This window comes from Strongylocentrotus purpuratus, unplaced genomic scaffold (assembly GCF_000002235.5).
Source record: "Strongylocentrotus purpuratus isolate Spur 01 unplaced genomic scaffold, Spur_5.0 spur5_contig_812, whole genome shotgun sequence".
Taxonomy (NCBI): domain Eukaryota; kingdom Metazoa; phylum Echinodermata; class Echinoidea; order Camarodonta; family Strongylocentrotidae; genus Strongylocentrotus; species Strongylocentrotus purpuratus.
The window spans coordinates 1,649,871-1,666,725 of record NW_022145516.1 but is presented as its reverse complement, the minus strand read 5'-3'; the positions used below and the strand labels follow the sequence as shown (position 1 = coordinate 1,666,725).

Below are 16,855 nucleotides of genomic sequence, written 5' to 3'. Positions count from 1 at the left end.
GTAAAATATAACACCGAAAAGTGACCGGCCAGGAAAATATAACAATTTGGATCCTCGCAATTGATATCACGTGACAAGCTGGACCAATCACATCTCGGTATCTGTCTAAGCTATCTAATATATAGATATAGTTGTAATTCCTCTTTCTTTTGTGAAAGAAATCATAAAATTCTGTCAAGAAATTGTGCAGTAAATGACAGTGTCTGCCACTCTGCCTTTTACCCATTGTACTCCTCATACAATACCACCCAGAAGTTATTGTGCATGATTTTGATGGGTATTTCACGATAAAATATTGATGAAAACACGATGAAATACCAAACAAATCACGATGAAAACACGATAGATTGCACGCAAGTAAACGATTTCCTCTATCGGGGATGCGTGTTACCTGCATAATCACACAATATTCTATCATGTTTTACGGTTGATCAATACGCGTATTTGCAACTAGTCACGTCCTCTGAGAGCACATGTCTTACTCACCGCGCACGCTACGTCTTGATAAGGATAATTTGTACACGCAGTTCCGTATGTGTCTTTGTTTACGTCACAATAGAAAGTATTCACGTGTGAACATTACACACAGACTTGCTCACCTACGTACATGTATATGCATGGATGTCTTGACATGACTACATGTTTTGTAAATACCGGTAAGTTTTTTTCCACGAGCTGTGGATTGATCGTCGTGAATGGCCCCTGCGAGGATCCTCTCAGTACATGTAAAAATGAAGTTAAAAATTTAGACCATGTATCATGAATAGTAGGCTTACATGATTTAATGATTTTCTTTATTTACTATGAGCAAAAAATGTTGGTACTTGGTAGTGGTATTTAACTTTTCAACTTTCATAACTAATAATTTTTCCATGAACTTTTATTTGTTTAAATAACAGATTAATATCTTGGATGGAAGGAATGGACAACCTCTTCTCCAGAAAAACATCATTAGCTCAGGTTCTACAACCACTTCTCCCTTGACTGTAAGTACTGAGGGATATGGCAATGATGCATACTTCTACTGGAGACTAGGTTGTGAAGGGCATGAGCAAGAGACAGAGGCCTTTCATTTTCTTGGAGAAGAAGGTAACCATGCATTGTATTCATTTTTTTCTTTGAATACCTATATTTGAAATTGTCCTTTTAGTGATGGGTACATAATAAGATAAACAGTGGCATACATGGTAAATTAAAAAAATATTATTACCCGTATTAGACATCTGACCTGGTCATTTACAAAACCGTATCGCCCTAGTTTTCATTAGCAGTGGGAACAAAGGGATATATTCTTTGTATTTTCCTTGGTCTCCCTGCCCGTATAGACTTTGCATGTAGAGACGAGTGAAAATATAGTTTCATATTGACCGCACTCGCACTGCTGGTTGACAAAGTTTGTTCAGTTCTTTAAGATTGTCACGGTTGATTAATATGTATTTGCTCTAGATGTCTGATTTGGATAACCATAAAAATATTGACTGGCTTAACTTTCGGGAGATACTCACAAGACCCATATTGCCCTCGTCTTTGACTCGGGGCAATATGAGTCTAGTTTGGGCAATATATGGGGTATCTCCCTCAAAGCCAGTAAATATTATATAATTATTTTTAAAGAATAAGTGGACATGATATCCTTCATTAGGAACTCCATGAATTAAGTAATGAATCTCTTCATCTCTATATTGTTTTCTTTAGTTTTGTTTGCACCATTTCATATTGTTGAAATCTCTTTATTTGTCTCTCTTTCTCTGTATATTTAAAACAAAGAGTCTTTTCTCCTACTAACTTTTACTTCAATTTGTCTCCCTCTTTGCTGTCACTGTTTCCTTGATGGGCCAAGTTTCTGTTAAGGATCAAGGCAAAAAATCCCTGAGTCGAACCAATTTTTGTCAGGAGAGGTTCAATACAGGATTTGTGACGACGGCAAGCCTACTGAATCAGCACATGGATGCTCCTGGGCAGAGTATCTATACTTCAGGTAATGTATATGATATACTTGTACTATTACTAGCACTGCTACCGGAACTACTTCTACTACTACCTTTACTACTACTACTACTACTACTACTACTACTACAACTACCACTACTACTACTAATACTTCCACTACTACTACTACTACTACTACTAAAACTACTACTTCTACTACTACTACTTTTACTACCAATGGTCCTTCTACCACCACGAGCACTACTACTACCACCATTACCACCACAACAAATACTACTTCTACTACTACTACAACTACTACTACTTCTACTACCACTACCATTACCATGACTACTACTACTACTACTACTTTTACTAATGGTCCTTCTACCACCACCACCACTACTACTACCACTACCACCATTACCACCACAACAAATACTACTTCTACTACTACTACCACTACCACCACTATTACTACTACTTTTACTACTACCACTACCACCACTACTAACACCACTACTACTACATCTACTGCTACTTCTACCACTACCACCACCACTTCTACTACTACTACTACTACTACTACTACTACTACTACTACTATTACTACTACTACTACTAATACTACCACTACTATTACTACTCATTACTATTACTACTCATTACTACTTCTACTACAACTCATCACTACTCATTGTCACTACTACTTCTACTACTACTAATAATAATAATAATAAGAGAATGCAATTTTTTTCTTCTAATTTGATAGGAATAAAAACTATATATTTTAGTTACTTACTATTTAAGCAATAGTCTTTTGTTTAAATCTGCAAAGGGATATATGCCTGCAACATTTCAAGCATTATCAAATATTATCAACAATTTCTTTTTGTGCTCACCCTGATACAGCTGACCGCTTTGCAGATGAGCACAGATATGAAGTCAATGCTACTCGTATGGCCATGGACTACCTGGACAAATACCCTGAAGTAATAAATATTGTACTCAACGCACAGAAAGAGCAGAACGAGCAAAAATACGACAAGGAGCAGAAAGAAAACAACGACCAGAAATACGACAAGGAGCTGAGAGAAAACAACGAGCAAGCAGCGGTAGAACCATCCTCACCAAAGAAACAACATCAGGTAAGTTCATATTACAAGAACCAACAAATGCAGGTTTACATTTTTATTCCTCCGTTACGAAGTAGCCTGAGGCATTATGTTTTCGGGTTGACCGTCCGTCCGTACGTCCCGTTCTTGTGATCGCGTTATCTAAAGAACCAATTAATCGATTCCTGCCAAACTTTAGTCATGTATGTATCTTGCAGAGTCGATGAATTGATTAGATTTTGGCCTCACGAGGTCAAAGGTCACAGGGCTCATTACAGTACACGCCGAAAATCTCCGCAACACGATTTACACGATTCAAAATTTACACGATTCGACTGCTCGCGGGAATCGTGTAACCATTTATTTTTACACGATTCGTTTTTTGCCAATGAAGCGAAATTTGAATCGTGTAAACGTGTAATCGTGTAAAATTACACGATTCCTCAATTCAGGTCGAATCGTGTAATCGTGTAATCTGCCCGCCGAAAATCTCCGCAACACGATTACACGATTCAAAATTTACACGATTCGATTGCTCGCTGGAATTGTGTTACAATTTATTTTCAGTGGTGATGGTGAGCAGGTTAAGCCGTCTAGTTCAGTAAAAGCAAGAAGTTACTTCTTGGTTGAACGAGGACAACGTGGACGATACGAGGGGATAGCGAAGATTACGCTTTCTTTCTCTTGTATATATTTTTAATTGCAGTGTCTTGTCTCTAGTTTTATTATAGAATGTTAGAAAGTTAAAAAAATCAGTCCACTTCCCGAAAAGCACTCTCGGATTTAATCCTCGGTGAGAAAAAAGAAAAAAGCGATGAACGACGAAGGAAGGGGGGAATTATTATTCCTAAGTTGTAAATAAGTAAAAATGATTACAAAATGTAAAGGAGGGCTAACATAATTAAGTATAATGTGATACTTTTACATTACAAGGCTGTACCAATTAGAATTACGGTTCACCAGCTCATTCGTTACTATGAATATCGTTATACTTTTTTGTATTCAATCATTATCCATTTTACAAACCTGGTTTGTAAAAACGCGTCATATGACGCACGAAAACCAAGGTTTGTCGACAAACCTCCTTTGTGAGTTCGGGCCTTAGACTTTGATCACTTATTGCTTTTTTAGCGTTCCTCATTTTCGTAAATTACCTTTTACAACATTGCATTATTCAGCTATATGTATAAAGAGCTACGGTTAAGGCTTAAGGGCACACTTCCTGTCACATACAAAAGAAGCTTACTCTGAATGTGGCCTGCCATTGACCCTCGCCGGGGACAAAGGCCGTTGCCCTAGCTACAGGCAGAGATCCTTACATAATACCTATTGTTCAGGGGGTTCCCCTTGAACATAGGATCCCCCTGAACAATAGGTATTACATGTACGTAAGTATGTAAGCCACTGGCTACAGAGTGTAGAACCAGTTGCAAGCCGAGAATGAATAGAATAAGTGAATGGCCAACTGTCTTTGAGTTACGTTTAGCTAGCGGCACAGTGTCCCCCCACTTTTTCAAGTTCCCCCAAAGTGCCCCTTTGTATGTAGGAAAAGTACCTATTTTACTTTGACAAGTGTCCCTATTAATTTGTAAAAGTGCCCCTTCCCCTTTTCAACTCTGATAAGTGCTCCTTTTCTTTTGACACACACCCCTTTTCCTTCGACGAGTTCCTATTTTCCTTTACAATAAGTGTCCATTTTCCATTCTCATTAGTGTCCTTTTAATCTCTAGTAAGTATCCCTCTTTAAGTACGAGAAGTGCCCCTCTTCACTTTTGATAAATGCCCCATCAACTCCGATAAATGCCCCTATTAAAATCTGATCGGTGCCCCTTTTCTTTCAACTAAAGCTTCTTTTTTTTTTTATCTTTCTCTCTCTCTCTCACTCTCTCTCTTTCTTTCAATATCTTTCCATTCCCCCATATCTTTCTCGCCTCTCTTTCCCTCATTATGTTCCCCTCTTACCTTATTAATTTGTCTCTTTTCCTCTCCGTTTCATAGCCTTCTCATTTCTGTTAATTTTACTAGGTTTCGCCCTTCTTTTTTTTATCACTCTATTTCACTCTTTCTTTTCTTCCGGTCAACTTTACAGTTTTCCCTTTTTTCTCTCTTTTTTTCTGTTTATCTTTATCGTGCCTTTCAACCCTCATTTTCCTTTTATATGTTCCCTTCTCCTCGTAGCTATCTTTTTTCCTTTACTATTTCATCTGTCATGTCTTCCTGTTTCTGACGTTTTCCTACCTTGTCTCACGGATTAGTATACGATACATGTTAGTGGAAAGTGCTGAGGTTTATACACGAATATAAAGTACAGTAATTAACTGATGTACACTGAAGGTAAGTTGTGTAAAAAGCAATTGGTGTAAGCAGGATAAGATTTAACGATTGTTGCAGCTTGTCGCATCGTTCTACCAATGCCCTTATTACCCTAATAACTATTTACACGATTACACGATTCAGAGCGACATTCTTCAATCGTGTAAATTTACACGATTACACAGTTACACGATTGTTACATCTGGTCGAATCATCCGACCAATGCACTTAACTATTTACACGATTACACGATTCAGAGCGACATTCTTCAATCGTGTAAATTTACACGATTACACAGTTACACGATTCAGGTGAATCGTGTAAACCGTGTAATCCTAAAAATAAATCGTGTAATCGTGTTGCGGAGATTTTCGGCGTGTACTGTATGTACGCAAAAATAGCTTGTGATCACATTAGAACAGATGGACAGATTACCATGAAACTCAGGACATGTATGTATCTTGCAGAGCCAATGAACTGAGTAGATTTTGGGGTCATGAGGTCAAATATCAAAGGGTCATACATATATATGAGAAAAAGCTTGTAATCACAATATTCTGAGAACCTGAAAATGGATTACAATCGAACTTGAATTTGACAAATTTCTTCTGTTTTGGTTTGTAAAATTGCTCTATAACGGAGGCATCATTTTCGACTGCACGCAGTCAAAGTTTCATCTAGTTTCTTATCTTTTCTTAATTTTACTGGTTTTCATGATTAAGTATAACATTAGAAATAATAATCATGTTGCAATTAAACAAACTATTTCAAATAAATGTACAGAACATTGATATTTTTGTTTGCCTTAAACATGACTAAACTGTGAGTGTAAATACTTACTTCTTGGACTGTCTGTAATAGAGGATGTACTATACTTCAATAGTTTACTGTAAAGCCAGAAACTCTTCCAACATGACATTTGTACAAATGATTAATGGCTGTTTTTTACGGCAGGCAATGTATTTGCAACAACAAAAATTTAAATCATTTACATACATGTATAAGGGAATGAGCATGTAGTGTACAGCAAACCAGAAACTTTAAGAATATGATACGTTAAATAATCATAAGTGATAGACCTTTAAAAAGAAGAAATCTATTGGCAATAGTAGGAACATAAATCACTGGAATGAAGAAGGACATGCATGGAGTTTTGTCTGAAACGAAAATCTTTGCATAACATTAAAAGCATGAAATTTGTTTGCAATCAGAGCAACAAATGACTTAACCCTTTGCTTACGGGAACCTGGTGGTCCCTGTGTTAATCCTATGGGAACTATACAATTCAGTAGTCAACGGGTTAATTGTAATGGGACATATTCATATCTTTACCGTAAGACTTGAAACTATCCGGACACTATTGGCAAATTACAACCAAAATTTTCATTGCAAGAAATTCATTTTGCAACAAAATTATAAATCCTGAATCTGGTGTGCTCATAAAGTCTGCAGTAGTGAAATGTTCACTCTATACCCTGGAGACAAATCTAATTGCCAAAAAAAAAGCAAAATCAGGAATCTGGAGCACTCTTGATATTTTGAATATTGGCTAGGGTTAGTCTGGAGACAAATATAGTTACAAATATCTTTTTAAGATATTCTGACAAATTTATTGAAACATTAGTTGTCAAGTGTAATGATGTTACTGTGAAAACAGAATACCATGAGGGCAATCTTCATCACAAATACCAGTACAAGAATATACACAGACTTGAAGAGGAAGTTTAATAATAATAATAATGATTTTTAATTTGTATATAGCGCTTAATACAAATGTCTCTAAGCGCTTTACAAATATAAAGCTGTAGAAAAATCCAGGACAACTCAAAATACTAAAAATAGGATGGAATAACCAACTTCTGTGTCTGCAAATCACAACAGATCTCCCTTAATAATAGCCACATCATTCCCTCTCTATTACTTTCATCCTATTCAGACTCCCAAGCTCACAACCGCATCTCCACACACCGAGACACCTACACTTGATTTCCAGAGTGAGTATTATAAACTGATGGCCCGATTGTCTGCCTTATCGGACAATCTCCAGGATCAAGGTGATTCTCCCGGTGATGAGGATGACGGATTACCTGACCAAAGGGATCATTCAAACAAAGAGACCAACTATGAACTAAGTACTAAGAAAAGTGATGATAGGAGCTCACCAGAACTTAGAGCAAATGAAGCAACAATGACCACTACCTTACCGCCGGATGATGATTCTTTGTTGGCTGGAGATATTGCAGGGAAGCTCAAGGATCTTGGTCTCCCGGATTCTTGGTTTGGATCTCCAAAGGAAAAGAAATCGGGAGGAGAAACGGGCGATGAAAATCCCTTCGATAACCTTGATGGCCTTTCAGAGGAGGAGATTGAGGACATCATCAAAGACCTCCTTGGACTGGACAGTGAAGGGAAGATTGGAGGAAAGACCAGTAGCTTCCTGTCCAAGCGCAATGCCAGGTTCTTAGATGCAAGGTCCAGCAGGTCCAAGGATGAGCAGCACCTGAGATCACGCCGTCATGCTGGGCTCCATGATGCAGGAGGGATCCAGAGACTCATCTCTACAGGAACCCTGGCTCCACCTCTTAGTCCAGTCCTGGATGACCTACCCAGCAACCCTAATAGCATCGATGTCATCTTTGCGACATATTGGTTCTATCCTAAACCCAACAGGGTGAGCTGCTTACAAATTTTCACTTCAACCCTGTATTTGTGTACATGCATTCTTTGTTGAATGTTATGCAAAGTTTTCTTGATGGATCAAAGCACAGATTTACATAATTGCTTAATGTGTGACTACCCACGCCTTCAAGCAATGAGGTATATGCTACATGTTTGAAACATGTAAATGGACGTATAACCAACATAGTAAAATGCTGGCAATAGTCTTGATGGCAGAAGTAGTTGTGAAATGTTTTAGCCTTAATAAGAAAGATGGTTCTTGGAAATATCCTTGCATCGTTTGGATGAATAATATTAATAGTATTAAGTAGAGGAAATGAAATTGTAGTTGATGAAATTAGGAGGTGCTTGTAGTTCTTTAAATACAAGAAGTGGTAATAGTGGCTGAATTTGTGGTATCAATGCGATTGTAAACCAATAGTTTAGATGAAAATCCTTGGATCGTTTCTAATTACATTTTTTTTTTTAATAACATGTTTGGCAATCTATTGTTCATGACACGTTTCCTTTTTTCTTTTCTTATTCAGGTCATCACAGCTAAAGAGCAAAAATGCATTGACGATTGGATGGATAATGAAAAACAGAGAATGGATCCAAGCAGTAAGTTTGCATTTGTATGGCTAGAACTCAAGTGCAATCAATTTGCAGTGCCCTTGTCTGAGCATAGGCATAATTGGGCAATTGCAATAAAACCAAGCACTCAATGATAGCAACATTTTCATATGTATTATAGTGTAATAAAATGTGAGCATCAAATATTACTTCTATAAATAGATATTTCAAGGTCTCGACGCAAGGCTCGACGTTCAGAACAAATTGACAGTCACTGACTGCTTAATTGTCATCAGGAGTTGTGACATTCCATATACAATTTATGTCTTTATTAATCTGGTGGAGATGCTGACAGAACAAAGTTCATGTGATTCAAGGTCCCCATGACTGAAAATTTTCACTCTGTGTACAATGATTTATATGGTTTATGAGACTGGAAGGTCAACAGCATCATAGGAATTGGTCTTGTGTGCCTTCTGTCAACTTCATGTACCGGAAGCATCATGAGAACTGGACGTACATAAGTCTAATTTTCTAGGTCTTATTTTGAATGGATTTTGTGTGCTTTTGTTTCTCCTACAGATGAGTATTACGGGCTTGACCATGATGCTTACGATCATCTGGGATCAGAACATTGTAGGAAGTTAGGTAAGACCTAGGTAGACTAATCCACATTTATGACAAAGATTTATCCTCATTTCTTTTTTGTAATGTAGAATGTACGGTGCCAATTCCTTGAGAACATTTTAAATCTCTTTAAGTGACCAGATAGACCTACAGTTGATTTGAATATACATGTAAGCATCAATAGAGAAACATATATGTGAGTAATGTGTTTGTCTTTATGCTTATGATAATAGAATAGACCTAGATGCTGCTTGTCAGTATCGGCTTGCATGGTGATGTAGATTATACAGTAGGCTTGCGGTAGCACCTTGTAAGAGAGAGGGAGGATTGAGGAGTCCTGAAAAGGACTCTTGGTAATCTTTCTTGAGGGTGTGTAGTCCTTAAAAGGACTGTTGGTGTAGTCTTAAAAAAAGACTGTTGGTTATCTTTCTTAGCTTATAGTTCTAAGGAAAACTATAGCGCCGGTTGGAGAGGATGGGTGGCGTTAGTGGCTCGGTGTTTCAAACAGGTTGACTATCCGTCGTCAGGAGTGACATGAGTGACTATCGTGACGACGGATAGTCAACCTGTTTGAAACGTTGAGCCACTCCTGCCACCTATCCTCTCCAACCGGCGCTTCCTTAGAACTATAAGCTAAGAAAGATAACCAACAGTCTTTTTCAAGACTACACCAACAGTCCTATTCGTGACTACACACCCTCAAGAATGATTATCAAGAGTCCTTTTCAGGACTCCTCAATCCTCCATCTCTCTCACAAGGTGCTACCGCAAGCCTACTGTGTAGAATAGACCTGTTTGTAAAACTGTCTTCCCAAGATCATGAGTAGCCCATTTAAGGACATTCAGCTCAAGTATGTAGATGGTTAATTTTTATCATTTCTTGGGCTGTTTTTTATTTTTCGTTCTCATGTCTACTTTTCTCCAATCTATAATGAAAAGAGACCAAAAAGAATATCATGGACCAACCTGTTTCCCAACTACGGGAGAAGGAAAGATCTAGTCTCTTTTCTTGGAATCCACATTTCTCAAAGTTGAACTCCCTCCTCATACTTTCAAAATCGTGTTGCTGCCCCTCCCAATGATAACAATGTGTGGATTTGGTCATCCTAAGTGTATTTTGTTATATACCGGTATTACAGCTGCTTCTGTTCCAGCGCCCCCGACAGATGCGCCTACCGACCCTCTCAACATCTACCCCTTCAACCTGGATGCAGGGGAGATGACAGTCTACAGGCTACGCCTCTCATGTGACTGCGGTCTCAAGGAGGCGCAAAGGAGCAACCCAGGGGCGCGTTGTGCCAGAATCTTACCCTACCACCAGCAGGGGTGGGGTGCATACATGGGTACCTACGGAAACACCTACTTCACAGAGAGAACGAAAAAAGATGGAGATGATTAAACTTTGTTTTAAAGAGGCCTAAAGGAGAATCCCAGGGGCGCAGTGTACCAGAATAGAATGTTACCACCAGCAGGGGTGGGGTGCATACATGGGTACCTATGGAAACACCTACTTCACGAAGAGAACAAAAAAAGATGGAGATGATTAAATTTAGTTGTAAAGAGGCCCTTAAGGACAAACATACACTTCCACAGGCACTGCCGACAACTGACAGAAGAAAATAAAGAGATAAATATATTTGTTCATTCTTTTTTAGAGAGAGGAATTGTATAATATATAGATTTTATGGGCATTCATTAATTTGTAAAAGCATTATTATAAAAAAGAGGGTAATATTAAAGCGATTGCATTAATAAGGTATGCATTCTAATTCCATGGTCTATAAAAACATGTAACCAGATGCTTGATTTGTTAGGGAAGAAGATATATATTTTTATCATATCCATGATATATGAAAACAAATGTACATAGAAGTGTAGAGAATATCCTCGAAGACTGGTCGAAAGTTTTGGTTGCCTTATTTTTCCATTTAACTCATAAATCTTGTAACAAAACATCAACAGGCAATTCATGTACAATGAAGTAGTGGCATTATCTTGCCAGTGCGATGGGACCTGCTGATGTTAGAGTGCTCAAGTGAAACACCCACCTTTTTGTTCTGTTAGTTTACAAACACTACTGTATATGCAATTGTATCCTTGTATCAAGTTTGAATAAGCATGCAAGGCTGAAGGGATTAGTTTTAGGGTGTATAAGATCAAAGGTCAAAGTTCACACGGTCATAAAAGTGTTAATGACAATTATTAATTATATTGTTACCGCGATAACTTGTAAAGTATTTAAACAATTCAAACCAAACTTTGAGTTGAAGTATGAGTGAAAGGGCAAGGATGTACTTAGATTGTGGGTGTATGAGGTTTGAGGTCAAAGGTCACAGGGTCATAATGGTGTTAACAAAAGCCAGAAAATATGTTTTACTGTTTGTACAATTTGCAATTAAACTCAGCTTTTAGGAATGGTCCAGAAGGTTTCTAACCTCCACCTTGGAATGGTCAGCAAGAGGACATTACAACTGTGACCTTTGAGAATTTTATCAAAGACCAGAGGTCACATTGACAGCTATTGCTTTCAGGAGATTAACTTGCTTACCGAAGATCCTAGAGATATATATTCTGTATTGAGATCAAAAAGTTTAAATCTCAAATGTCTTATCCTAATTGTTATCACCATATACAGCATTTTCAATGTGTTACAATAACAGTACTTTCCATGAAATGTCCATGTATATTACTGGACACTGTAGGCATGCCATTTAAATTGATTCAGCCATGTGCTCTTTAGAGATGACTATATGAGTGAGGCAGATGTTTGTGCTCTGTAAGGCTATTTTAATGAAATTAGGAAAAACAGGGGTCACAATGTCATGCATAAAACACTAAGCTGTGTGTATAGACAATGATAAAGAAAATAGTGGGGTTGCGTATTTCAACTTCTTGAGTTTTTTTGGAGGTCGAATTAGTTTTTGCAGAGGCACATCAATTGGTGTAATATCATGAAATTCTATCTGATAAAGAATAATCATATTTGTATATTTTTGTATTATTTGTATATTTTGTTCTGTCCATCTTTTGTTATGCAATAACACAGGGTGGGTGGGAACACTGGGGTTAATAAAGTGTAAATTTATTTAGGCGATTTTTATTTCTCGGGAATCGTTCAGATTCTTTCCATTTGCTATATTCATGAACAAGTTGACATGATGTTAATTTATTTTCAGTGTAGCTTGTCACAAATAAATGAATTCTCTGGTCACATAAAAACATAACAGTAAAAAATTTAACAGTAAAATGTCTACTCTTGTATTGGGAGAAAACAAATTATTATTAACAAATATCAAATGCTGTTCCTATTCACCCTGGTGTTCTTTTTCTACTTGTTTTAAAATACTGTTGCTTAGTTATACATGAAATGGTTATTGTATCTAATCTTGAGAAACACAAATAAATGCTGGTGGAAATATTAAAGATAAGGTCATTGTATTGTACAGCTCCTCCAGTGAGATGATGATAAATTTGTCTTTTCTCATGGGATTGTCGTTTTAAAATGTGATGAATATTTTTCGTAGCTTAAAGAAATATAATGGCATTATTATAAGGACATGTCTGCGACCCGTCCTATAAAGAGTTGATATCAATCACAGCTTACTTGCGATTGATATCTATCGCAATTATGTTCATAAAAGATGAAAGACTGCTAACTAGCAATTGATTTTGAATTAATCACAACTTTTCTTAAGATGGGACCCCCGAGTGCAGAATTCAATTATTGTTGGTGATGTTTGTCAAGTTGATCAAAAGTTCTTTTTGAAAAACCTGAGATGGTAAATGCATTTACCGGCTCCATATCCTAACGATATGGTTCTACCTCAGCATGATATAATTATGATTATCAACAATCATGCCGTTAGTTCCAGACGCGGTTTTTAGTGCCACTACATTTTGCTAATCTACCTGTATTTAGTAAAATCTTCTTGTATTGATAGTCTGGTAAAATTGACTCAGATTGGAATTTTGTTAATGTATGAAAAAACATGTTTAAATCTCCATTACTAAATGGTAAAATGGTAAATAGTTCTATCATTAGAGTCATGTCTTGTTTTTAAAGGAAGGTGCCTTTTTACGTTACAGATAACGTTTAGTTCACACAAATGTACAAACAAGATATTCAATATAACATTCAACAACAATAGGTGGCTTGAATATAAAACAATTTGGCACAAGATGACTGTTTGACTAGCACTGTTTCGTTTTTATTGTTCGCATAGAGGCTGATTGACATATACATGTATACAGTACTAATATTATATTCCTTGATTGATTTTACAGCATTTCATTTGCAATATTTTTGTACAGTATGTAAAATTGGGAGCATGGCATATTAACAGTATATATTCGCTTTATCATTTAGCTCATTTTGCAATCGTCTATACTGATTGTTAATACGACAAACTTTGTAATAACTGAATTTTTCTTCTGATGCCTGAGGATTTATCATTCTAAAGAGGGTTAATGCAGTATATTGTAGAGGGTTTGGGTCTATAGTGGATACTTCGCGAGACTAATGAACAGATTGTTTCGGGATCGAGTCCTGCAGTAAAACTAATGTCCTTTGGCAAGACATGGATAGATCTACATTTGCAACTCTCAAGTCTAGTGAGGTAAATGGGTACTTGGCGTGAATTAATTCCTTGAACTGCTAGAGCGCCATAATGCCGGCCATGCTCAAGTGGAGGTAATACTTGTGGAGCACCAGGTCTCTATTTCACAAAACTTGTCATCAGTGACAAATAATAGTTTTTGTTATTAGCTACTGAAATTCTTGCTTTCGATTGGGTATCAGCAGATCGTCATTGTCAGGAGTGTCAAATTTAACAGTCATGAGCTCTTTACAAGTACCCACTATTATTATTATTATTATTATCTTCATAAAAGTTTCGGATGGAGATCATTTATTGTAATCGTTTCTCTTTAAACCTCAGTTATTTTTTTTGTCATTTTAATTCTAAAGGCCCGGTCACACAGCCCTTTACGGGCGTATCGCGGCCGAATCACGGCCAAAAATTTCTGCCCGTGAAGCAGACGCTGTTGGACGCTTTGAGGTCGCGATAAAGACGCGATACAGCCGTACTTTACCCGTCGTTACACGCGGTAAGAAATTCACACGCGGTTGGCCGCGCGAAAAAGTTTTGGGCTGCCCAAAAATTTAGACCGCGGGTAATCGCGGGCGGTACACGTGGTGCACACGCGGTAAAGACGCGGTACAGACGCGGTACAGACGCGGAACGAACGTGCTAGGACGTGCTACGGCCGCGGTTAAGACGTGGTTACACGCGGAATTGGACGCGAAATTTTAGCGGGTAATCGCGGGTGGAGCACGGTCATATCACGTTTGTTCCGCGTCTGTACCGCGTTGTTATCACGTACATTAGCGTGTGTACCGCGTGTAAGCGTGGTAGGCCGCGGTACCGCCGCGCTTCACCCGCGATAAGGACGCGGAACAGTCGCCGGCGTCTGTTCCGCGGGCATACCACGGGTAAACCGCGGGTAAGCCAATTTTGCACATTTTTCCACCACGGGCAACCGCGGGCAAAATAAAATCGCGAAATTTTACCCGCGATACAGACGCGAAAGGCTGTGTGACCGGGCCTTAAGATGTATATTGAATCCATAAATTGATGAAATAAATACCGCCAATCTAAATGAACTTAATTTGTACATGTGCATTGTATCTTCATTAAAGTGCAACCATTATCAATAGTCAAAAGCTGTTTATATTTCATTCGACACAAATGCAGGGAAAGTGCACTTTGTCCTTGGCAAGATGCAAATAATGCACAGACAATTTCAATTAAATCCCCACTGCACTACTTATAGCTACTTGCGCCCTCTATATAACAAACAATGCCTAGTCGGTGCCTGTTTGTCCCCCATGATCCCCTTTTTTAAATGTTAATTGAGAGCCGGTTTGAATTTTTGAATTTTTGAATTTATTGATAACAACACATCACAATAAGTTGACATAAATGGCTTGATAGCTGATGAGCTAGCCGCAAACATTGTGGAAACACATTAAAAAAATCATTATTAAATGACAAACCTCTTAAATAAATCAGAGAAGCAGAACATACGGTGGGATTTTCAATGAAATCAGATAAAAAAGAATTAAGATATATATTTTTGAATGGAATTATGATCACTAAACCTTTCAATAGTACACAAAGGAACTAAATTATTTTATTCATATTATTATTCCTGAGGGTCCCTCTTTTTCAGAGAAACTATGGTAAATAATACGCTATCCATAAAATGTCTTGAGTAGTGCCCAAGGGAGAAGATACTTATGCGAAAATCAGATTTTATGACATTTTTGTACATGAAAAATGGGAGAGATATCCTCATACGTCACAATCCAGTAAATAAATTGCCAATTCGAGAATTATAATATCATAAGAACAATAACAATAGTGTTAAAGTCAGTTCACAAGTTAGTCTAAATATACTCATATGTTGCAATGTTACCTTCAAATCCATATAAACATCAATACATTGATGTCTTCTTTATTTGTCATGTTTGTCCCAACAAAATTTAATGACGACACTGAAGAAGAGCTGAAACACATCGTGTATGGTTAGTATAACATTTGTAATTACTTTCTATAAACATGTTCATGAAAATGTCGTACATTTTAGTATGCTGGATTTCCTGGTCTAGATGGTCGACATCGCTGAGTTGATGGGCTCGCCGGATGAGGGCGTTGTGGACTGATTGTAGTACGTATGGATGGTGGAAGGATCTGTAGCGAAGATATCTATCGGTGTGTGTGGGTTTCCTGTAGACTTGGTGAGCGGGCTTGCCGGATGGCGATTTGGTAACGAGGACGTGTAGGAAGGGGTGCTGTTGTTTTGCTCGGTCTCCATGGTGAACTTGATGCTCGGGTGATGCTGGTTGATGTGGGCGAGGAAGTGGCCTAAGTCACGTCTGTTATGTGGCCAGATGACGAATGTGTCGTCGACATATCGGAGCCAGAGAGAAGGGCGTTGTGAGAGAGTCTGGGGTGCCGTTGTTTCGAAGTGCTCCATGAAGATGTTGGCTATAACCGGGGAAAGAGGCGATCCCACGGCTGCGCCTTGAAGTTGCTGGTAGTAATTGTCTCGCCATTTGAATGAAGTAGAGTTGAGGCAGAAGTACATGAGGTCATGTATTTCATCTGGTGTCAGGGGAGTTCTGTCGGGGAGGGTGTCGTCATGCACTTTCGAGACGATTCGGCAAGATTCGGTGACAGGAACATTGGTGAAGAGAGATTCAATATCGAAACTGACCATCATGTCTGTATCGTGTATGGTGGTCTTGGAAGGAATGTCAATGAAATGCTTGGATTTATTGATGTGGTGCTGTGATTGTTCTACGAGTAGTTGGTGAATCGAGGGCAGGTGTTTGACTGTGTCATATAGCAGGGCAATCCTCGGGTTGAAATGATGGGGCGAAGTGGAATGGTAGGTTTGTGTATCTTCGGCTGGCCAAACAGGATGGGGCAGGTAGCTGAAGATGAGCGAAGTTTGAAGTAGAGTGGCTTGGATAATTATGAATTCTGTTATGTGAAGAGAGAGGAGTCGCCATCATTCTTATAAGTACTCCTCTTCATATCTGGTCAGTGCCTCTTTTCCTTTCTAATAAGGGACCT

The 16,855-nt window shown here is 38.1% G+C and overlaps 2 protein-coding genes across 2 annotated transcripts in view; one reads left to right on the top strand and one right to left on the bottom strand.

The window, feature by feature from the left end:
• The window catches only part of LOC765151, a 33,272-nt gene extending 19,874 nt beyond the window's left edge, over positions 1-13,398 (top strand). The window contains exons 9-15 of the mRNA XM_030978486.1: positions 900-1,089; positions 1,841-1,978; positions 2,842-3,077; positions 7,294-8,028; positions 8,564-8,636; positions 9,171-9,236; positions 10,355-13,398. Of these exons, the coding sequence (XP_030834346.1) occupies positions 900-1,089; positions 1,841-1,978; positions 2,842-3,077; positions 7,294-8,028; positions 8,564-8,636; positions 9,171-9,236; positions 10,355-10,614 (1,698 nt within the window). The 3' untranslated portion in view covers positions 10,615-13,398. The remainder of the gene's footprint in view (positions 1-899; positions 1,090-1,840; positions 1,979-2,841; positions 3,078-7,293; positions 8,029-8,563; positions 8,637-9,170; positions 9,237-10,354) is intronic.
• Positions 13,399-15,881: 2,483 nt separating this feature from the next.
• Positions 15,882-16,496, bottom strand: LOC115921156. Its single transcript, XM_030978326.1, has one exon. The coding sequence runs from the start codon at positions 16,494-16,496 to the stop codon at positions 15,882-15,884; it is 615 nt and encodes a 204-aa protein (XP_030834186.1).
• Positions 16,497-16,855: the final 359 nt, after the last annotated feature.